The sequence below is a fragment of the Ascaphus truei genome, chromosome 2 (genome assembly GCF_040206685.1).
Source record: "Ascaphus truei isolate aAscTru1 chromosome 2, aAscTru1.hap1, whole genome shotgun sequence".
Classification (NCBI taxonomy): Eukaryota; Metazoa; Chordata; class Amphibia; order Anura; family Ascaphidae; genus Ascaphus; species Ascaphus truei.
The window spans coordinates 258,845,575-258,870,413 of record NC_134484.1 but is presented as its reverse complement, the minus strand read 5'-3'; the positions used below and the strand labels follow the sequence as shown (position 1 = coordinate 258,870,413).

Genomic DNA, 24,839 nt, shown 5'->3' with positions numbered 1-24,839 from the left:
AAGATGGATGCTGCTATTTGTCTTGGTATAGAAATCGCTTAATTGGGACACATTTTTCCCAATTCTATCCAAAGTCATGGAAAAATGTGTCCACTCCCAATTAAGCGATTTCTATACCAAGACAAATTTCCCTAGCCAATTCCAATCTGGGTTTCGTCCCAAACACTCCACCGTAACTACCCTGCTAAAAGTTTGCAATGAAATCCAGTGTGGAATGGAACGGGGACAACTCACTGGTGCAGTATTCCTAGATTTTGCAAAGGCTTTTGACACAGTTGATCATGCTATCCTGCTTAACAAACTCCAGAGCTCTGGAATAGGGAAACATGCTTTAAACTGGTTTCAGTCCTACCTATCAGGAAGATCCCAACATATGTCCATCTCAGGCTCTAACTCAAACCCCCTCGATATCACCTGTGGTGTCCCGCAAGGCTCTGTTCTGGGGCCCCTACTCTTCTCAGTGTTCATTAATGATCTTCCCACAGCTTGTAAGGAAGCCTCAATACACATGTATGCAGATGACACAATCCTATATGCACACAGTCATAGCCTCTCTGACCTTCAACACATACTTCAGTCTGACTTTTTGAGACTCGAAAACTGGATTTCCCAAAACAAACTGTTTTTAAACACTGACAAGACTGTAACAATGGTATTTGGGACCAAGACTAAAGCTTCCAGTGACTGAGCTCCTGATTCGAACCAACGCTAACACCACCCTAACACCTGCCACTAGTTTTAAATACCTGGGCTTATGGTTTGACTCCCACTTAACATTCGGGATGCACATTGATACCCTGACAACCAAGACCTATGCCAAACTAGGGGTATTTTACAGGAACAAATCCTCCCTAAGTCTCCTGGTCAGAAAGCGTATCGCACAGCAGATGCTAATGCCAATTATTGACTATGGAGACATAGTATATGGCTCGGCACCTCAAACCCACCTTAGCAAACTTGACACCCTCTACAATTCAATTTGTCGTTTTGTTCTCCAATGCAACTACAACACACATCACTGCGAAATGCTCAAAGAACTAGATTGGTCAACACTAGAGTCTAGGCGCAAAGTTCACCTTTCCTGTCTTGCCTTTAAATTCTTCATGGGCAAGCTACCCAGCTACCTGAACAAGCTCCTCACCCCTACCACTTGCAGCACTTATCACCTGAGATCAGACTCCAAAAGACTGTTCATGGTCCCAAGGCTCAACAAAGTATCCGGACGTTCCTCCTTCTCCTTCCGTGCACCCCAAAACTGGAACAACCTACCAGAGACTCTCACATCCACCACCAGTTTAAGTTCTTTCAAATCTAAGGCTGTCTCACATTTTAACCTAGTCTGTAACTGTTTCATACTGTACGCTCATAAAATATATTTTCTTTAACTGTGCACGCAATGTCTTGTATATAATGTATACCCTGTTCATTTATGTAACTGTACTTGTAACCATGTATTATTTGTTTTACTCTGTGCCCAGGACATACTTGAAAATGAGAGGTAACTCTCAATGTATTACTTCCTGATAAAATATTTTATAAATAAATAAATAAATAAATTAGGCTCCACTGCGCATGCATATCTTCTTCTAATGTCCGCCACACTTCAGGCTCTTCTGTGCATGCACAAGATGCTTCTGCGCATGCGCTGCACATTAGCAATGGTGGTGCCCTGCCTGGGCGTCCGCTGTGGAGCTCCAGAGTACCGGGCTCCCTCTCCCTGCCTACTCTCAGTCACTGCAGCACCACTGATCGCATGCCGCACCGGAGTGGCTCCCGCTGCCATCGCATACTTCCCCCAAGCAGCGCTACCCACCGGGACGTAAGGGGACACAGGGGAAGACATGGCTACATCATTTAGCATAATCATTTATGTTTTTAGTATTTTCAAGTGTTCCTTTCATACTATAATGGTTCTCTAGTTTTTCCCATCATAATATTTGTCATTTACATATTGTCAGTTCTAGCGCGGTTCTATAATTTTTATATGTATATATATATGTATATATATATATATATATATATATATATATATATATATAAGAGGAGAGCGCAAGTATCATTTTTTTAAACTTTATTATCTTTGACATCAATTGTCTCCATTAGGATTACATTAAGATTGCTATATTGCATTATAATTTGATCGATTTTCTCTCTTTATGTTGTCAAGCACCTGTGTCATGTATTTGTTTGTTTATGCATGTCTTGTTTTAGCAGCCTACTCACTATTCTTACCCATTAGGGGTTAAATACATTTTCTATTAAGTATTTAATTGAGCTGTGGACTATATAAGCCCCACTATAAAATATCCCTTGATGAAGTCCCAGTGCTATGAGGCGACAAAACGAGTATGTCACTTCGCGTGTGGACTGTTTATTCTGGGAGCCAAGATTTGAATATACTCTGGGACCTGTTCTTGTGAGCAGTGGAACCTTAGATGTGGATCTACTTTCCAGGGAGACCTGATTTGATGGGATGCCTGAACGCAACCTAACCGTAAGCAGAAGTGCGTCATCATCTTGACACGAGGTCCTGTTCCCAGTTTGTTTCCCCACTACCGATACGTTTGCTGGCTCTGTATCTTGTCCTACATGCGCATGTCCTTGCTACCATTGTGAGTAGCCATTTTTACCTTGTTTTCATTAAAACCCATTTTTTTACTGATCAGCGCTATGGAGCTTGTGCTCTCCTCTTTTGTTTTTTTTTAGGGTAATAAGGAGGTGGTTGTATCCTGTGGAGAGCTGCACAGGGTTCCAGAACATCTATTTATATTTTTGGGATTTTTTATTTGTTTTAGCATTTTTTAGCTCTATTCTTGGCATTTTTGTTCCCATTGTGTTCTCCTCTGTATTTTCCCTCCCCCCTTCCATTCTATTTCCCTCCCTGTTTTTTCCCTTTGTGGCTATCCTTGTTTGTCACCCTTACCTTATCCACAGCTCTGTTTTTGCTCTTACTTCACCAGTGGTTATTTTTCTGTTATTTTTTATTTATATTTATTTATCATTTTTCCACTGTTGGGTCAATCTGTGGTTCAATTCGTCCTCTGTCTAGAGGCTGTGTAAATAATCTTTCTTTGTGTGTATGTATATATATATATATATATATATACAAAGAAGAATGACCTAGGCGTAAAAAAAACCAGGAAGAGAAAAAAGTGAAAAGAACCATCATAGGCTAGTATGTCAATTACTCAGAATCACAGTCTAGGTGAGATAAGCACTTACAGCAAGCTTGGTTAATATATGCCTTTTATCCACTCTGGGATCAGGAACTCAGCTTGAAGATTTCTTGTATCTCTGCCAGGGACGCTCTGTACTTCCAAACAGCTGTCTTCGCAGTGCTTCTGTCACGCTGTTCTGCCCGCAGACCAGACTAACCCCCAATACTGAGGTGGAAAGTGAGTAACCACGCACCCGCAGTAGTGAGAGCGTGCCCGGAGTGTGGATTGCTTGTATGGACAAGGTCAGGGGTACCAGGGTAAGTAAAGTACTTGCTAGATCCGGGCGTAGAGAACGTGCTGTTGTAAGGTCCGAAGCCAGAGATCGAGTATTTCATAATTCCGGGAAGTGGAGGTCCAAGTGCCGAGTTCAAGGGATCCAAGAGGTAAGCGTGGTCAAGTGGAAGCCGGGGTCGTAGAGCCAGAGAGGGGAGGAAGACAAGCCGATTCGGGAACAAAGCTGAAACTGAGAGAGAGCTGGGCACAGTGAGTAACAGCACAAGGCAGATGAACTATGCAGAGCGAGGTTGGAGAGGAAACCCAGGGGTTATAAAGTGAGGAGGACCAATGGGAGGAAGGGGCAGAGCAGAGGCGCGCCCAGGAGCCATTTGTGATAGGGCAGGGGTTAATGGCCTGGTTTGTTGCTAGAGGATGGTGGGAGGAGCTGAGCCTGAAAGCGGAGATGGCCGGGGGGCGGAGTTATCCGTCCGTTGCAGTGCATAAATTAAGTTGCGTGGCGCGTGCCCTGTAAGCGGAGCGACCACGAGTCCGGCGTCGGTGGCATGCGTGCACGCCGCGGGAGGGTGGAGGAGCGGACCGAGGCGCCAAGCAGGGACGGAAGAGACCGCAGCCAGCGGTACAGGTTAGGAAGGGTAGCTCCGAGGGCGGCGTGTGCCCCGAGTCCTAACAGCTTCACAGTGGTTGCAGTGTGCCTGGGTGTATAGATTCCGTCTTACAGACGGATCCCATACAGGGATAAGATAGGAAAAAGGAACAGCATAGCATAAAACCTTTTATTAAAAAAATGGTAAAACAACCTAAATAAGTAATCAACTCACACTTTGTGAGTTGTATAAAAGCAGTTCAGAGATTTGTATATGAGTCTCTCACACTCTGTGATGAATTGGTTCAGGCTTCGAGTCATTCCGCGTCATGTGACCTCCGGTCTCGCGAGATCTCCTCTCGCTGCTGGAACTCAGCTCTCCGGCTCCGTGATGAAGATCAGCTTGTCAGCTTGTCTCTCTCTCTGCTAGTGATCTGCCCTACGCGTTTCTCCAATGTGTCTTTGTCAGGGCTACTTCACAGTTACTGCAGCTGGTCGATCAGAAATCCAAACCAGCATTCACAATGGTTCTAATTCCACTCGCCTGTTCTCCTACGTGAAGAACATGTATTTATGGTAGTTAGGTTTGCTGCATCAGTCTCTCTCCTAGAGCCTTGGGCTGGGGCATCACTGATCCCCATACACAGAACTCCTCCCACAAACCCAATACCCCCTTTCCCTCATACACATAATACCCCTCCATCACACATAACAATCACCATGCCCAGGGCCCCAACACACACATAATAACCCCTTCGCACAGATCCCCAAAACACACACACACACACACACACACAACTGCCCCCCCCTCCACAAAGCCACAAAACACACAAACATTACAACCCCCCAGGGGCCCAAAACACACACATAACCCCCCCTTGAGCCCGGACACCTGGACACCCACACACACACACCTTGGGGGAGGCCTCAGCTCTGGTGCTGCACTGAACTGGAAGTTGGCCAGATTTGTGGAGTGGGTGCGGGTCTTATAGCTGAGGCTGGGCCCAACAGCAAGAGATGCCTGCTGCAGGGGGGGGGGGAGCAGGTGCCCGGCAGCCAGATGAGGATGTTGTGCCCGACCTCTGGCTGGGCCCAACTTTCAGTACCAGTCCTGGGCCCCCCACATCCTCCAGGCCCAGGACAGTTGTCACACCTCTTCCCCCCTGTCGGCAGCCCTGTCGTTGGCTAAATAGGGGAAATGTACTTCAATGGTTCATTACACTTTTTTCCTCAATCCACCAGTTTCTTATTTAATGTTCTCATACATAGGCTGACATTGATGATGAACAGTTGCTATTAGATCTGACATTTCTCACTGATATCACAAGTCACCTGAACAAACTAAACATTTCCCTGCCTCCCTGTCACAAGTGTTAAAAAATGGAAGAGACAGTAAATCGATAATGTCAACTCAGCTCAAATCTCATGATTTTACCTATTTTCCATCATCTTAAAAAGGCCTTGACCTAGAGCACTGATGCCTGGCAAACAGTGTACAATGCATCATATGACTTGGACATGCCTGCAGTGCTAACAGAGCATTTTGAAAAGTGATTTTATTCTCTAAATTACCTGATTGGCCATTCACTTCATTACTCGCCAATCCATTTATTTTTGATTTTTGTATCAGTAGAATTGTGTGTGAGAAACTTGAGATTAAGAAGAAGAATTTTGAGGAAAAGCTCATTAATGTGCAAGCACTAGATGAAGATGTTATAAAAAGCGTAATTAAAGAAGGTATTCCTCAACTCTGAAAAGGTCCTGGTCCTGTTCTGCACCAGTGTGCTGCAAAGTCATTGTCTATATTTGGTCCACCTACAGTACTCATGTGAACATACATTCTCTGTCATGGGACACATAAAAAAACAATAAATGCAGCAGGTTGACAGATGGAAACCTCTCTGCTGAATTGCGTTGTGCATGTTCAAGCCTAAGTCCTAACTTTGAAAGGCTTGTAGAAAATTCGGTCACTCAGAAGTCACATTGAATTAAGAGTTATTTCTTGTTACAGTATGCCTTGTAAAAGGATTTACCTCGAATTAAAATGTTTGCTTCTACTACAACTTGTGTGTTATGGCTTGTAACACTGTTACAGATATGTCAAACTCTGTAAAAATGGAGATAATTTTGCACCCGGTAAAACACCAACATTAGAGTAATCTATCCGGTGCAATATTTCACTATTAATAATGCCTTAATTACCGCATTGCGATAATATTTCTATCAAAGGCTTATGTCATATCTATTACAGAATCCTATGATAGAAATAACATTAACCTATTTGATGCCTATGGTTACCAAGGTATACAACAGGCAAAGCGGTTAATATATAAAACAAAATACATTATCTAACCCCCTTGCTACCTTAGTGGCTACGTAGCTAAGGGATTAACCCCTACCAACCCCTAGGAGGCCTAACCCCCCTCCCTGGGGCAACTACCCCATCGCCCACACCATAAATCTGTAGATTGGGTATTTCTTAAAGCACTCGATTGACACTGACCCCTTGGCTTGTGTGTCGGCCCAGGTGCGATAATTAAGAAAATCGGCACAATTTCTAAGCAACTGTATTACTGCACCGACACACTTTATTCGAGCAAATACCCAGTATGTACCTGGCAGATACCTGGAATGCGCCGCTCCTCACCTCTGACAAGCCCCGTTGCATTTGCCTTCCCAGCCTGGGTTCATGCCTGGCTGACGGGCGGCTGATCTGTTAAATGATAATGATTAGGATTTAATAGGCTGCAATGCTTCGCGTGTCTACCAGATGGCATAAATTCATGAATTGTAATGCAGTATATATATATATATACTGTGCAATATTGCAGCCAACGGGAATAAAATGCTTCAATCCCTGCCTGGAAAATACCTCAATGCACTCGGGCAGAAAACAGTCACAAACCTCAATACACCCGGGTATACCCGAATTCGTGGGACTAGCCGAGCTCGAATAAAGTGTGTCGCCATTGTATGTTTATAAGGTAGAATTTTTTTAATGAAATGACGGAATCACGTTTATAACACAGGTGTATGTTGACTGTATGTTGTCCAGATTTATTCATGTATTGCTCCTTATTTATACCAATATATATACATCTTTCATTTGAGTATTTTGTACAGTATGTGTGTATATTTCTATTATCATGTGCTTTATTGATTTATTTATCCTATATTATGCATTTTAGTTTTTGCCATTGCCAGTTTTATGATTTCATAAATCTATACTGGCTGCTTTACATGATGCATTTCATAGTATAAAGAGTATATACTGTAGTGTCTAGTTCTCATTTTATAATATTCTTAATATTATCTATCCACAGACATGTTTTTTTTTTCTATGCTGTCAAATTTTTTAATTTGTCTTCATGTTTCAGTGACCAGCTGATAGGTATTGTCTTTGTTAAACATCAGACATGTTCGTTTATTTATTTATTTCTTCTATTGGTCCCTATCATATGACAATCATATGTTTTAACCATTTATATATTTGTTGCCTTATGTTTAGAATTTCCATGTTTTCCTCACTATCTTTTTCTATATGCCCTATCTGTTGGTTGGGTCCATTACTGCTGTGGCCCTCAGGGTTTCCGGACTCAGTCCTCTGGGGTTTCTACCTGGAGGACTATGTTTGTGGCCTCATAGGGGGAGGGGTATCCATCCGAGATCCACCTACTTGTACCGGCATTTCGGAGAGGAACCCCACACTTTGACAAAGGGCAGGTGAAGCCTGAAATGCGTAAGAGGTTCCTCTCACAGTCTGCGTGAGTGTTCCCTTTCTTACAAACTAATAAAGAAAATTTGTTCGTGATTACTTGATCCAGCCACCATAATTTTTTTCTTCGTCTGATAAGCAGTGCACCGTCTTGCATCTCCCTTCACAGGACATTACTGTTGCGACCTCCTTTATTCTACTACTTACCCGGATAAATGCGGGGCTTTTCTCCGTTTCTATCGGAGTTTCCCGGGCGGCGGCCGCATAATCAGATAAGCGCTAATGGCGCTTATCATTGAAAGCGCCTGCGGCGCAAAAAAACAGACGAAAAAAAGCCGTGCGCCGCCGCGTTTTTGAAAATCCCGTGGTGGCGGCCGCAGGAGGATAAAGGCGGCCGCCACTGTACCTTCCTGATCTTAACAGAGCAGTTGCACGCAGATATTACAGGACTTTACTCCATTATGTGTGAGTACTTTATTCCTAATATCATTGTTAGCTGTTATAATTAGTTACATCTTTAGTCTAGCACCGGGGGAGTGACTTTTTCATAAGCTTACTGAGAGGGGTCCGGTTGTCCCTTTATCGTGGGCAGCACGGTCAACCCATCCTATTGCTTTCACATCGTTTGTGTCCCTCCCTGTTATTGGAACATTATATGACTAATTATATGAGCTTGCATACTTCAATCAAGCCTGTATTCATTGTCGACATTTTTGCTTCACACAAATGCTACAAATTATTAATTGAATTGCTACTAAATTACTACTTGAAGCTTTCCTCATACACACTTTTGAGCAAAGACTAAGAGCTTATGCTCTCTTTTTCTCTCAAGTATCTTGACAAAGGTCTGAGTTGTGGACCGAAACGTTGATCCATTTTAGTAAAGAATTTTCTATTTGAAATAAGCCCTCTGGAGTGCCGTTTCTTTCATCCTTTGGAAAGGATACACGTTAGTTACTAATTATGCCTTCACATGTGATGGGTGTGCACCTGAGGCGTTCCTGTTGAGTCGAGAGTGCACCTTTTTCCTTCAACTAATAGTGCTTTTGGCCATAAACAACATGTCTAAAAAATACAACAAAACATTACAAATTCTTTGAAAATACATTTCAACCATTAAACCATTGAAAGTCACTGAGTCCAACTAGTTCTTCTCAATGGGAACCTAGATAACCACATCAGCAATCAATGGTAAGCTATAAAAAAAAAATGAACACAATTAACTAAATTAATATAGATTACTTGCCCATCTCGGCTACCTTAGTGGCTAGTTTAGCATTGCCAAGCAATGCTTTCATAACCACTAGAGTAATGAAGATTCTTTTAGACATGGGCTTTTGTCTTTTTATGGCCAACAGCATGACACCGCGGCATCATTTGACCTAGCGTTGCAATGACGACGCGTCACACCAACGCGTCTGAACTCCGGTAAGTTTGTTGCGGAGGCCTCATACGATCTCCCGGCATTTCATTTTAATGCCTCGGCAAGAGCGCGTGGCCTCTACAAGCGCCCGCACCCCCCTGGGCGGTGCGCCCCCCACTTTGCGCACTGCTGGTCTATAATGTGAATTTAAAGATTATGGTAACATGCGGAAGAAATATATTAACTTTAAAATCTATAGCAAGACTATGGGGGCCAGATTAATCAAACAAGAAAATGCCATTGTCTTATTGCTTTCAATAGAAATGTGTTCCTTTAAAGAAAAACGGTTCAGTATTTTTTACCTAGTATAGCAGTTTGGAGACGTTTATCAATAATACCCTACTGTATGTGTTTGAGCTTGTAATGAATATTTTTTATCAGATGCAGCTTCGGGAATTTGTAATTTTATTCTACTCGTTTTGCAACAGGGAAACTGATAAATAGACCACAATGTATCAAGGTACTGATTTTAATCTTCTGTATCAATAGGTATTAACAAAAGTGCAGCAAAGGACGGGGTATAAAAAGATGCATTATTATAATGTGTATTAAGATCTGTGTGTAGGATCTCAGTTTATTTCTATATAAAAATCTTTCCTGCATATGCTTACAATACAAAACTATGACCATTATAGATTTTTTTACATGTTGGCCTGGCAATGCAATAAGTGCATTTTTAATGCATGTCATTGCATACAATAATGGGTGCTACATCTGTATACATGCCTGATGCAAAACATGAACTGTACTTACTGGTAGGAAAAAAAAGTTGTTTTGTACAAGCCATTGCTTTTCTTCTGTTGATTCTGGAAAACTTGCATTTGACCCGTTGGACATTGGGATCACAGCTATTACAGTATCCTCCAGGAAAAACTGTAAAATATAAATATGAACAGTTAGTACATCCATCCATATAATTTTATAGAAACACAAGATTGCAACTATAATAACAATCTTTATTAACCTGTCCATTAATAGAAAGTATTATCCTTACCCTTAAGCAATAGTAGAATTTGTGTATGGGTATATATAAGGTTCAATACATTTCATTATTCAATTATCAATGCAAATATTTATTCATATCATTAAGTTTAGTTCAGGCACTGTGAATGTCTCTCACTCATTGGAATAGTCAATGAAAAGTAGTTTTATTTGCTAAGTAGTTTGGAACTACTGTGTGTACTGTGGCCAGTACTTGTGCAGAGTGAGAGAATGTATGTGAGCTTCTCGGCACACCTGTCAACCTGTCCCATGGCTCCCTGATTATTTGTCTGATTCTTCTCATTTTAACATAACAAAACATATGTCATAATTTTGACATAAAACTGACTGACTGTCATAGTCATAGATGCCAAACTGCAGTTCACGTGGTTGTCTTCTTCCCATGTGTGAGACCCTATTGGAACAGCTATTGGGCAGTTCAATGGACTAAAGCACATGTTCAGTCCTCTGTTTGTTTGCAATCTTGGGATGGTTCAATAGATGTTCCTTCTAGTCTTGGCTATTTCTATGCTATACAAGGAGCAAAAAAAGGGAAAAACACTGAAGGGGTAAGAATTACCTTCTGGGAACACTGTATAGAGGTTATTAATTAAACTGTGATAGTGAAGATGGTGGGGAATATTGCATGCAAACCTCCATTGAATAAAATAAGAGCTTTGTGAGATTGTGCTCCGATTGGCACTATCGCAGTTTTATGAATTATGCCCTATATCTCGCCTGTCTTTCACCAAAATCAAGCTGTGCCTGAGAAATATTATGCATGCTAGTCAATCATTCCATAGCAATCATGTGCACTTAAGGCAAACATAGCCTAGGTTGCCTGCAAAAAAAAGATGACTGCATTTATTTGCACACATTAAAATCCAATGATATTAAGAAACTCCTCCATAAGTGTAAGTCAATGCCTTTTTTCATTTCAGCTCAAAACACTGTACAGGTAATTACCAAAGATAGTAGCCAACACTGTAATTAATGAAATAGGAATTTTGAATCCTATCTGTTTCTGGAATTCCTTCCATAGACTTAATGTCCAGTGTTGTAGAAGAGTTGAATTTTGCACTGGAAAGCCACTTAAACATTTAATAAGACAAAAAATTAAATAATTCCAGTATTCTAAAGTATAGTTAAAACAATTAAGGAAAGCTGTACATTTATAATAGATTGGGCTGAGGGACAGGCAGTATGAAAAAAAATGGTCTATAAAGTACATTATTCTCTATAAATATTGTGTTACTGATAGTTTTGCCAAATAAATGTTCTATCCATGATCCAGTATTACTTTTATCAACAGATAAATCCTTCATTGACTTTAGAAGCAATTATTTACACACTGCATATTTGCCAAGAAATATAATTAATTAATATTGTATGTCTAGATGCTGCAGATAAATTAGGACATAAGGACTAATGCAATCAATAAAATTTTGAATGCTATCGGATGATAAAAAAAAGGTCTGAAAATTCCTAGATGCAGTCTAAGCACAATCTGCTAGCAACAGTTTTTATGGTCATTTTGGGAGCATTTCAGTTTGACAGATTGTTCTGCAAGATTGTTTGTCATACTGTATGTTCTTTCCTTTTATTAATGTTTCTTTTTTCCCCTCATCTGTATTTCACTTGTTTGCATTTTCCCTTATGAATCTTACTGTTTGTATTAGTAATGTACAATGTCCTTTGCTCCTTGTTTGGATTGCTTTCATTTGAAAATCCTTTCCAGATAATTAATGAAGAAGGCCATAACAACTGTGTTTATTATAGACATGGGAGTATTGACTTGTGTATTGTATATGAGGTGATGTATTAAATTTAACCGGATGCAAAACTAGGGCAAAGCTGGTGCAAGTAATGTCTTTCAATAACACTTACCATACTGTTTTTCTGATGAATGTTGTGAAGGTTACATAGTTACATAGTTACATAGTAGATGAGGTTGAAAAAAGACTTCCGTCCATCAAGTTCAACCTATGCTAAATTTAGACAACAGATACTTTATCCTATATCTATACTTATTGATCCAGAGGAAGGCAAACAAAAAACCCCATTAAGGGGAAAAATTAATTCCTTTCTGACTCCAAGAATTGGCAATCGGATTAATCCCTGGATCAACATCCTTCCCATTTATACTTATTTGGTATATCCCTGTATACCTTTCCCATCTAAAAAGATGTCCAAACTTTTTTTGAACAAATTTATTGTATCTGCCATCACAGTCTCCATGGGTAATGAATTCCACATTTTAAATACCCTTACTATAAAGAACCCTTTCCTTTGCTGCTGGTGAAATTTCCTTTCCTCCAACCTTAAGGGATGGCCCCGAGTCCTTTGTACTGCCCGTGGGATGAATAGTTCTTTTGAAAACTCCTTGTATTGTCCCTGAATATATTTGTATATAGTTAACATATCCCCTCTTAGACGCCTCTTTTCTAATGTAAATAAATCTAATTTAGCTAGCCTCTCCTCATAAGTTAGAATGTCCATCACTTTTATTAATTTGGTGGCTCTTCTCTGCACTCTCTCTAGTTCCATAATGTCTTTTCTTAGGATTGGTGCCCAAAATTGTACTCCATATTCAAGGTGTGGTCTTACTAATGCTTTGTAAAGGGGCATACTTATGTTTACTTCCCTTCCATCCATTGCCCGTTTGATGCAAGATAAGATCTTGTTTGCCTTTGCAGCTACTGCATGACATTGGGCACTATTGCTAAGCTTCTGTCTACAAGCACTCCTAAATCCTTCTCCATCAAGGATTCCCCCAATAGATCTCCATTTAATTTGTAAGTCGCCTTTTTATTCTTGTATGCCAAATGCATAACCTTACATTTATCTGTATTAAACCTCATCTGCCATTTACCTGCCCACGTTTCCAGTCTCTCCAAGTCCTTCTGAAGAGAAATTACATCCTGCTCTGTTTCTATTACCTTACACAATTTAGTGTAGCCAGGTCCCCCTTGCCGTATTGACCCCCCTCCTGCTGGTGCGCGAGCCGCGCGTTACTAAGAGATTGGGCCGGTTGCCGGGGACGCGATCGGGCCGTCGTTAAGGCCGCGATCGCGTTGCTGCGGTCCCGTCGGCTCGCGGAGCAGGGCGCCGCCATTGTTAGGGGCGTTGCGCATGCGTAAGGGCTAGGAGCACCGGGAGGACTGCAGGGAGCTCGTGCATGCACAGTGGAGGCCCAGAAAGCCCGCGAAGCCCTAGCCTATGAGAGGAGGGCTCTGTAACAGGACTTCAAGTCCCATGAGCCTCTGGAACGGCCCCATGACACCAGGGAGCCAATAGGGCTGGAGGAGCTCTGTTTTGCAAGATAGAGATACATTTCGCGCGCAGACGCCACGTTAGGCAGTTGGTGACAGGAGCAGCTAGGGTAAGGAGGTAGGGTGCTGGAGTCAGTAACTCCCGGCACTAGGCCAGTACTCCCCTAGGCCCCAGATAGCCCTGAGTCATCCTAGCAGAGTGTGATAAGGACAGGCCCTAGGTTAGGGACCCTGCCCCATTAGCTATTCGCTAGTTAGGTATCCAGCGGACGCTGTGCTTCCCGCCACAAGGCTTGGGCTTAAGCCCTGGCCTTTAAGAGAAAACTAGACTATCTTTGCGGAGGCCCAGTACGGATTGACTGCGGCCTGTGGATCTCAACCCGGTTCTCGTCAGGGTACAGACGGCGGGGAGAAGCGGTGATATTATTCACGCCGGAATTCACCCCAGCTTCGGAGGACACCCCAGCGATCCCAACCCTGCGGTATAGCAGTACCTGTGGCTGGAGCCCGGGCAGGTAACTCACCACCTCACGTGCACCAACAAGGCCTATCATCAGACATAGTGGCTGCGCAGTCACACACATATACACACACGCTGGTCTATGAATTGGGAGTGCGAGACTTTGGGTGGGATTCACTGGATTGAGGGTGGGATCATTGTGTTGGGACGGTAGCGTCCACTGTGACGCATAGGTGGTAGCGTCCGCTGTGACACATAGGTGGTAGCATCCGCCGTGACACATAAAGTGTGGACACCCTCCGTGGTGTCCGTTAGCGTTAGCATCGGGGAGACGTTGAGTCAGGTTGCCTTTAGAGAGGGACACCTGTTGTTATTGGTTGTGATTGCATGTTTTCTAGGCACAGTAGTAAAGATATTCGTTCTTATCCAATCAGTTGTATGTGGTTATTGGTTATTGTCCTGCGAGGAACCACTCCCCCTCTGGTGGGAGCCATCGCAGGTGGAGGCGCTGCATCATTGTAATTGAATATGCTAGTATATTGCCCCAGGTTTCCCTATGGCGGAAGCTCAGCCCTCCTGTGAGCCAACAGGTATAGCACCAAACACCGAGTAACACTATATGTTCCCTGCACCCCCACATTGTATCTGCGATTGGGGGGGGGGGGGGGGGGGGAAACCCGTTACATTTGGAGGCGCTGCTGAGAGCTTAGACCTGGGGTGCCCTATTCAACAAACTTCCTAAAATGTCACCAATATTCCCGTGCCTGTCGCGCTCAGAAGTATATGAGTGGGCTATGAGGCTGGAAGTGCCACCGCCCCACACGCTTGCGGTGTGCTGCGTTCCTATAGATGTCCCGTCTATAGCTATATGAGTAGCTTTGTGCCAATACTCTAATCTCCGGGGTACAACCGCCCTAGCCGTGGTAGATCAACGTACGGAGACCAAGGGGTATTATTCCGTGTTAGTGAACATCGGGCAAGATGTAAATGCGGACCAAGGACCGTCCAGCGTTTGGTTTGAAGGCCCGGCCGAGTCGAGTTGTGCAGTGGTGTACCCCGAGCGGCCCATCAAGTCCGAACCCGGCAGCTCCCGCACGAACTTGGAGGAGGTGGATATGTGTGCCTCGTCTTCTTCCCCTGAGAGTTATTGTGAGTCTACTTTAGGTACAGCCACCGACCACAGTCCGCCGCTCAGTATTGCACCGGCCCCTACTAGTGGGGGAGATGAGATCCGAATGTTAGTGCAAAGTCTTGCCGAGTTGGGAGGGGCCAAGGCTGAAGCATCGATTCAACAGCAGTATCGTAAACGGAAAATCTTTTCAGGCACTAAACCGACACCGGCGGGCGAAGAGGCCTTTGACGCATGGATAGAGTATACTTCACAGGTTGTAGAGGAATGGACGTGCCCTGAGCTAGTCAAACGACAACGCATAATGGAGTGCCTACGGTCACCCGCTTCCATCACCATACGGCTGGCTAAAGATCAACATGCAGATGTCACTGCTCAGAAAATGTTAGAGACGCTTGAGCGTGCTTACGGGCGAACTGAAGATGAAGGCCAACTGATGATGAGGTACCTCAACCTTCGCCAGAAGCTGGGGGAGGAGCTGTCTGCCTATCTCCACCGAATTAGGAATGTCCTATGGGATATGCGGAAATGAGACCAGATTACGTCCACCCAGGTGGATGAGTATTGCTGGAATCAATTCCGGAAAGGAGCACTTCCCGACAATCCTATCGCCATCATGGTTAAATGCTCCCTGATGCGGAACGACCCCCCTTGCTGGGAGGATCTAGTGGATGAGATAAACAAGCATGAGGCATATGGCTGGTTGCATACTCCCGCCAAGGTTAATGAGCCTGCCACCAGTGACCCGACTAAAGCCGCTGGGGCCAAGGCCAAGAACCCCGCGACTCCAGAAGAGGAGGTCACCACTAAGGGCTCGGGCCACAAAGCTAGGCCCACCCGCAACTCCCCTCCCCCGTACCGGGGCCGTTCTGAAACAAGGGACCTCCTTTGCTACACCTGCGGTAAGAAGGGCCACTTCACTCGGGCTTGCTTAGAAAGGGAGGACCCCCCTGAGGACAAAACTCCCACTCGACGAAACCCAGCCCGGACGATGGTATGCCGAGCACAAGCCGCCGGGCCTGACGTGGAGACCCCTCAAGAAAACCCCAATGCCCCTGCGGATACCGAGGCAGGGGAGGATGCCCCCAACCGGGAGGCTTACAGCCAAGTAGGCCCTGCAGCCATCGTGCCAGTATTAGTAGAAGGGATCTACGCATCGGCCCTACTGGATACAGGGTTGCAAGTTAACATCATATACCAACCGTTCTATGAACAGCACCTCCGGCACTGTATTCTGAGAACGGCCGATCATGTGACAGTACGAGGGCTAAGCAATGAAGACTACCCTATCGCTGGGATTGTAAGGGTGCAAATGGAAATACTCCAGCTGAACACCGGAAACAGACACCCCATGCAATTAGCGGCCTTGTTATGCCCGGAACCCCAAGGACAGTGCAAGTACCCGATCATTTTAGGCACCAACGCTGATATAGTACAAGCAGTGTTCCGAGCGTACCTGAAAGAGACTAATGAGTTACCGCTAGCCACCGCCCTCCTAGATCCAGTCCTAAGAGAAGAGTGCCAACGGATATATGCCCTGGAGCGACATGGAGACCTATACAATCGTAAGGCCGGACTGACGACCATATTACCAGGGGGAGTACAAAGAATGCCCGTCTGGAGTTGTTACCCTGAACGAGATGGGGATGATCAGCTTTTCTCTCTGGAGAGTACCCCGGAAGAAGAAGCCCAGGAAGGATATAAGATACTACCGGAGGTGAGGGAGTGGGCAACTAAGATTCCACGCCGAACACACGTGTATGTGCAGAATATCTCTCCCTTCCCGATGGAGTTGGATGCCGGTCAGAAGTTGGGTGGCATATATCCGGTCAGCCCTGTAGCAGACATACCTCAGGTGAAGGCGGCGGCCGCGGATGAGCGTTTCGTCGAGCTGGATTTCAAATTCGGTGATTCGACACTGTCCACCCATTGGAAGGAGCGGCTGGCCACGCAGTTGACTCAACGACGACATGTGTTCTCCACGAGTGAGATGGACGTGGGGTGTAGTCGCAGCGCCCAACATACCATCCGATTGAGTGATACCACCCCGTTCCGAGAACGCTCACGCCGCCTCGCCGCGCGGGATATAGACGATGTGAGGAATGTCCTTCACGATATGGAAGATGCCGGGATTTTGACAGAGTCTAGGGGCCCCTACGCGTCCCCCATAGTGGTGGTGCATAAAAAGAACGGATCCGTACGACTGTGTATCGACTATCGGACATTGAACAATCGTACGATACCGGATCAGTATAACCTTCCACGCATCGAAGAGATACTGAATGCGCTGAATGGAAGTCAATGGTTCAGCGTGCTCGACCTCCGATCCGGGTACTATCAGGTACCAATGAACGCGGAAGATCAAGAAAAAACAGCTTTCGTCTGACCCTTGGGATTCTATCAATTTACCTGTATGCCCCAAGGTATATGTGGGGCGCCTGCTACATTCCAACGGCTGATGGAGAAGACTATCGGGGACATGATTCCACGGGAGTGTCTGGTATACCTGGATGATATCATCATCTTCGGAAGGACTCTGGAAGAGCACGAAGAACGATTATTTAAGGTGATCGACCGTCTGGGGAACGAAGGTTTGAAATTATCCTTAGACAAGTGCCGGTTTTGCCATTCCTCGGTGACCTACGTGGGACACATAGTGTCCGCCAAAGGGATCGCCACCGACCCTGCCAAGGTAGAAGCCGTAGTGAACTGGCCTCGCCCCGAGAACGTCACAGAGCTGCGATCCTTCCTGGGATTCTGTGGGTATTACCGCCGCTTCGTGGAAGGGTACTCGAGCAGGGCTAAACCCCTGAACAATCTGTTGAAGATATACCCTTCAGAGACCGGGAAGAAGGCTGTATCGGCCCGCCAACCGTTCGGTGACAAATGGACGTCTGAGTGTGAGCTGGCCTTCCTGAAACTGAAGAAGTGTCTGACCGAAGCGTCCGTGCTTGCATATGCGGATCCCGAACAGCCATACGTCCTGCATGTGGATGCCAGCCTCAATGGACTGGGTGCCGTCCTGCACCAGAAGCACCCGGAGGGCCTGCGGCCTGTAGCTTACATCAGCCGCAGCTTGACACCCAGTGAACAGAGATACCCCGTCCACAAGTTAAAGTTCCTGGCTCTCAAGTGGGCTATTACCGAGAAACTACACGATTACCTGTACGGTGTTGCCTTCGAAGTAAGAACGGATAACAATCCCCTCACCTACGTCAATACCTCAGCCAAATTGGACGCCGCCGGACACCGCTGGTTGGCCGCCCTGAACAGTTACAGATTCTCCCTGAAGTATAAGCCGGGGCCCTTGAATATAGGGGCTCACGCCCTCTCCAGACGACCCGGGTTAAGTGCTATTCCAGATGATGAGGAATGGGAGGAATTCCCAGGACCCGGCGTGCGAGCTATGTGTAGCATGGCCGCTATCGTCGAGGGCCAAGTGGCCTTTTCAGAATTACGAGCAGCTGACTCATTGGGATGCCGGTCACAGGCTGTCCCAGCCGCCTACTGCGAACCCAAAGGGATGAATATCACGCTGACAAGGTGTTACGGTGGAAGGATCTGGTAGACTACCAAGTACGAGATACTGTCGTTAGTATCATCCGGAGAGCCGTAGCAAAGGAGAACCCTGCCCTTCTTAAACGCGCGCCCAAAAACTTGGTGGCCTTGCTCATGCGGGAGTGGGACAAATTTGAAATAGACAATTGCTTTCTCTATCGGGTGGTGCAGTATCACAACCACCCGGATAGGCGACAACTAGTCCTCCCTAAGAACCTACAATATCTGGTGCTGAAGTCCCTACATGATGATCATGGGCACCTTGGTACAGACAAAACCTTTGGGCTGGTCCGAGATCGTTTTTTTTGGCCTAAGATGCGAGAGGCCGTCGAGCGTCACTGTCGCCGATGTACTAGGTGTATACAGCGAAAAACCCTGCCTACCCGAGCTGCCCCCATGGGTCATCTGCAGAGTTCTGGTCCCATGGACCTCGTGTGTATGGACTTTCTGTGCATTGAGCCTGATAGCCGGGGAATATGCAACGTGCTGGTCATCACAGACCACTACACGTGGTATGCTCAAGCCTTTCCTACTAAAGACCAGAAAGCCATCACCGTGGAAAAGATATTATGGGAAAAATACTTTGCACATTACCGCCTTCACTCTGATCAGGGACGGGATTTCGAGAGTACATTGATCAGGGAACTGCTCCAAATGCTGAACATTGCCAAATCCCGAACGACCCCGTATCACCCCGAAGGAGATGCTCTACCCGAACTTTTAATCGGACCTTACTAGACATGCTCGGAACACTACAGAGTGCTCAGAAATCGGAGTGGAGTCGACACGTAGAGACCTTGGTGCATGCGTATAATTGCACCAGACACGAGTCAACGGGATTCTCCCCATACTTCCATATGTTTGGGAGAGAAGCGAGATTGCCAGTGGATGTGCGTCTTAGAGTCTCAACGGATGGGATACATAATGCTACCCATTTTAAATATGTGCAACGACTCAAAGACAGCTTGCAGCAGGCGTATCAGCAGGCAGAGAAATCCACCGCTAAGCTAAATGCTGACAATAAGAGGCGATACGACCATAAGGTCATATATCGGGAACTTCGGCCAGGAGACGCTGTGTTGCTTCGGAACTTGGGCGTCCCAGGAAAACACAAAGTGGCCGTTCGCTGGAGAGACGGAGTGTATGAAATAGAATCTCAGATGCCTGGCCTCCCGGTCTATCGCATCAAAGACCCTGAAGGCCGGGTAAAGGTATGGCACCGAAACCATCTTCTCCCGTTCCCCAAGTGGAAGATGAAGAGACCGAGATACTGGCCACACCACTCAACGGTGAGCCTGACTTTTCAGAACAGGGTCAAGGGACTGTCCATAACGAGACCCACTCTGACAATCCTGAAGATCCTATGGAAGGACCCTCTCAAAGGGACTGCTCCACAGAAAGGGAATCTCCCGGAGGAGCTACGGGTAAGGGGCCCTGTAGGCCAACGCCTACCAAGGTGGCACCAACAGGCCAGCCTTTGGATCCACAGAGCCGAGCTTTGTGCCTAACAGAGACTATCCAGGAGACATTTCTCCCCTCAAGGGAAGAGGCTGAGCCTCAGGACTGTGTGTATTACTCCCCCGAGGGAGTTGCAGAAGAACAGCTCCAACGGAGCCAAAGAGTCAGGTACCCTCCAACTCGGGTAACCTATGATCAAATGGGGGCACCCCATTATGAGGCTCAGCAGTGTTCTCGGAGCAAGATCCAATCTGTGATTGTGATGCTCACGGAATTGTGCAATATTGTATAGAGTCATGCATGTGCTAAGTTATGTTTTCAAATGCATTTTCATTATATAACTGCTGTATATAGTTACATTGAGTTGTGTCCCAAGCGAGGACGTTGGGGATTTTACTGGGGGAGGATGTAGCCCGGTCCCCCTTGCCGTATTGACCCCCCTCCTGCTGGTGCACGAGCTGCGCGTTACTAAGATATCGGGCTGGTTGCCGGGGACGCGATCGGGCTGTCGTTAAGGCCGCGATCGCGTTGCTGCGGTCCCGTCGGCTCGCGGAGCAGGGCGCCGCTATTGTTAGGAGCGTTGCGCATGCGCAAGGGCTAGGAGCACAGGGAGGACTGCAGGGAGCTCGCGCATGCGCAGTGGAGGCCCAGAAAGCCCGCGAAGCCCTAGCCTAAGAGAGGAGGGCTCTGTAAGAGGACTTCAAGTCCCATGAGCCTCTGGAACAGCCCCATGACGCCAGGGAGCCAATAGGGCTGGAGGAGCTCTGTTTTGCAAGATAGAGATACATTTCGCGCGCAGACGCCACGTTAGGCAGTTGGTGACAGGAGCAGCTAGGGGAAGGAGGTAGGTGCTGGAGTCAGTGACTCCCAGCACTAGGCCAGTACTCCCCTAGGCCCCAGATAGCCCTGAATCATCATAGCGGAGTGTGATAAGGACAGGCCCTAGGTTAGGAACCCTGCCCCATTAGCTATTCGCTAGTTAGGTATCCAGCGGACGCTGTGCTTCCCGCCACGAGGCTTGGGCTTAAGCCCTGGCCTTTAAGAGAAAACTAGACTATCTTTGCGGAGGCCCAGTACGGATTGACTGCGGCCTGTGGATCTCAACCCGGTTCTCGTCAAGGTAGAGACGGCGGGGAGAAGCGGTGATATTATCCACGCCGGAATTCACCCCAGCTTCGGAGGACACCCCAGCGATCCCCACCCTGCGGTATAGCAGTACCCGTGGCTGGAGCCCGGGCAGGTAACTCACCACCTCACGTGCACCAAAAAGGCCTATCATCAGACATAGTGGATGCGCAGTCACACACATATACACACACGCTGGTCTATGAATTGGGAGTGCGAGACTTTGGGTGGGATTCACTGGACTTGAGGGTGGGATTATTGTGTTGGGACGGTAGCGTCCGCTATGACGCATAGGTGGTAGCGTCCGCTGTGACGCATAGGTGGTAGCATCCGCCGTGACGCATAAAGTGTGGACACCCTCCGTGGTATCCATTAGCGTTAGCATCGGGGAGACGTTGAGTCAGGTTGCCTTTAGAGAGGTACACCTGTGGTTATCGGTTGTGATTGCATGTTTTCTAGGCACAGTAGTAAATATATTCGTTCTTATCCAATCAGTTGTATGTGGTTATTGGGTATTGTCCTGCGAGGAACCACTCCCCCTCTGGTGGGAGCCATCGCAGGTGGAGGCGCTGCATCATTGTAATTGAATATGCTTGTATATTGCCCCAGGTTTCCCTATGGCGGAAGCTCAGCCCTCCTGTGAGCCAACAGGTATAGCACCAAACACTGAGTAACACTATATGTTCCCTGCACCCCCACACTGTATCTGCGATTGGGGGGGGGGGAAACCCGTTACATTAGTATAATCAGCAAAGATGGAGACTTTGCTCTCGATCCCAACCTCAAGGTCATTAATAAACAAGTTAAAAAGCAGGGGTCCCAGTACCGATCCCTGAGGTACTCCACTCACGACTTTAGCCCAACCTGAAAAAGTTCCATTTATGACAACCCTCTGTTGTCTGTCCTTTAACCAGTTTTCAATCCAGGTGCATATATTATGACTGAGTCCAACTTTCTTTATTTTGTACACCAACCTCTTGTGTGAAACCGTATCAAAAGCCTTTGCAAAATCTAAGTAGACCACATCAACAGCATTACCCTGGTCTAGATTCCTACTTACCTCCTCAAAGAAACAAATAAGGTTAGTTGGCAAGATCTATCCTTCATAAATCCATGCTGACTATTACTAATAATTTTATTTTCCATTAGGTGTTCCTGAATATTATCCCATATTAAACCTTCAAGTAGTTTCCCTACTATTGAAGTCAGGCTTACAGGTCTGTAATTTCCCGGTTGTGATATACAGTGGCGACACACTTTTTTCTCGCTCGACTAGTCCCGCGAATTCGGGTATACTCGGGTGTATTGAGGTTTGTGATCGTTTTCTGCCAGAGTGTATAGCGTTATGTTCCCGGCAGGGATTGAAGCATTTTATTCCGGCTGGCTGCAATACTGCAATGCCGTGTAAAAACACATGAGGGCGCTTGCAAGCTGTTCTCTTTGAAGCCGTCCCTTATAATGAATTGTAATGCAGTATATATACTGTATATATATATATATATATATATATATATATATATATATATATATATATATATATATATATATATATATATATACTGTATAACAACAACCCCTATAACCCCTAACATACAGTACTGTACACATACAGTACTGTATATGCACATACATAAATGATACTATCGGCCGGCGGGGGCGAGATGTGTTTGCAGCAGAGAGAGATCCGCTGCTCTCTCTCTGCGCAAACATCGGCACATTAAAAATTATTTTAAATACATTTTTATTTATAGTGTAGATGTGCAGGGGGTCTCGGGAGCTGAACCGCACTGGTTTCAGGTCCGGGGACCCCCTGCTCCCTGAGATACAGACCCCTTTATGAGGTGCCATTATCCCTCTGCGTTTAAAGGTCCCGATCACGTGATCGCGGCCTGTAAACCAATCAGAGCAGAGGGATACCAGCACCCCCTAAAGGGGCCTGTATCTCGGGGAGCAGGGGGTCCCCGGACCTAAAACCACAGCGGTTCTGCTCCGGACACTCTCTGCACATGTACAGTATAAATAAAACACACATATCAATAAACACTCGTTCTTTACCTTAGCGGCTATGCGCTATGGTAAAGAAGCAGCATTTCTGTATTTTTAATAATATTGTACAGTGAGCAGGGGGTTCCCTGAGCCAGAAATCTAAACTCAGGGGGCCCCCTGCTCCTGCTCAATATTATTAAAAATACAGAAATGCTGCTTCATTACCATAGCGGATAGCCGCTAAGGCAATGAAGGGGTTAACCCACCGTGCCCGCTTTATTGTGGGAGCGGGGGTGGGTGAAGGGGGTATTTAGCCCTTGGTGTGAGTTTAGGGCTTGTGGGGGGGTTGCGGGTGCATTTAACCCCTTCACGACCGTAGCAGTTAATACCGCTACGGTCATGAAGGGGTTAAGCCCTCCCGCTACCCCCCCCGCAAGCCCTAAACAAGCACCGTTGGGGCTAATACCCCCTTCACCCACCCCCACTACCCACAATAAAAAAAACTCACACACAGGAGCCGCCAAAAAATAAATAAATAAATCTAAATAAATAAATAAATAAATGACTATAAATAAATACATTTGAAATACATTTTTATTTATAGTGTAGATGTGCAGGGGGTCTCCGGAGCTGAACCGCACTGGTTTCAGGTCGGGGGACCCCCTGCTCCCCGCGATACAGCCCCCTTTACGAGGTGCCGGTATCCCTCTGCTTGGTTTAAAGGTCCCGATCACGTGACCGCGGCCTGTAACCCAAGCAGAGGGATACCGGCACCCCCTAAAGGGGCCTGTATCTCGGGGAGCAGGGGGTCCCCGGACCTAAAACCACAGCGGTTCTGCTCCAGAGACCCTCTGCACATGTACAGTATAAATAAAACACATATATAAATAAACACTCGTTCCTTACCTTAGCGGCTATGTGCTATGGTAACGAAGCAGCATTTCTGTATTTTAATAATATTGTACAGTGAGCAGGGGGTTCCCTGAGCCAGAAATGAATGCTCAGGGACCCCCCCTGCTCCTGCACAATATTATTAAAAATACAGAAATGCTGCTTCATTACCATAGCGGATAGCCGCTAAGGCAATGAAGGGGTTAACTTACCGTGCCCGCTTTATTGTGGGTAGCGGGGGTGGGTGAGGGGGGTATTTGGCCCTTGGTGTGTTTAGGGCTTGCGGGGGAGTTGCGGGTGCACTTAACCCCTTCACGGCCGTAGCAGTTAATACCGTTACGGTCATGAAGGGGTTAAGCCCTCCCGCTACCCCCCCGCAAGCCCTAAACAGCCACCGTTGGGGCTAATACCCCCTTCACCCACCCCCACTACCCACAATAAAAAAAATACACACACAGCAGCCGCCAAAAAAAAAAAAAAAAAATCTAAATAAATGACTATAAATAAATACATTTGAAATACATTTTTATTTATAGTGTAGATGTGCAGGGGGTGTCCGGAGCTGAACCGCACTGGTTTCAGGTCGGGGGACCCCCTGCTCCCCGAGATACAGCCCCCTTTATGAGGTGCCGGTATCCCTCAGCTTGGTTTAAAGGTCCCGATCACGTGACCGCGGCCTGTAACCCAAGCAGAGGGATACCGGCACCCCCTAAAGGGGCCTGTATCTCGGGGAGCAGGGGGTCCCCAGACCTAAAACCACAGCGGTTCAGCTCCGGAGACCCTCTGCACATGTACACTATCAA

At 46.2% G+C, this 24,839-nt stretch overlaps 1 protein-coding gene across 2 annotated transcripts in view; it reads right to left on the bottom strand.

Moving 5' to 3' along the window:
* ADCY2 (adenylate cyclase 2) overlaps positions 1-24,839 on the bottom strand; it is a 1,451,375-nt gene that overhangs the window by 145,942 nt on the left and 1,280,594 nt on the right. For both annotated transcript variants that reach the window (XM_075586169.1, XM_075586170.1), the window contains exon 17: positions 9,930-10,049. In XM_075586169.1, coding sequence (XP_075442284.1) covers positions 9,930-10,049 — 120 coding nt within the window. The remainder of the gene's footprint in view (positions 1-9,929; positions 10,050-24,839) is intronic.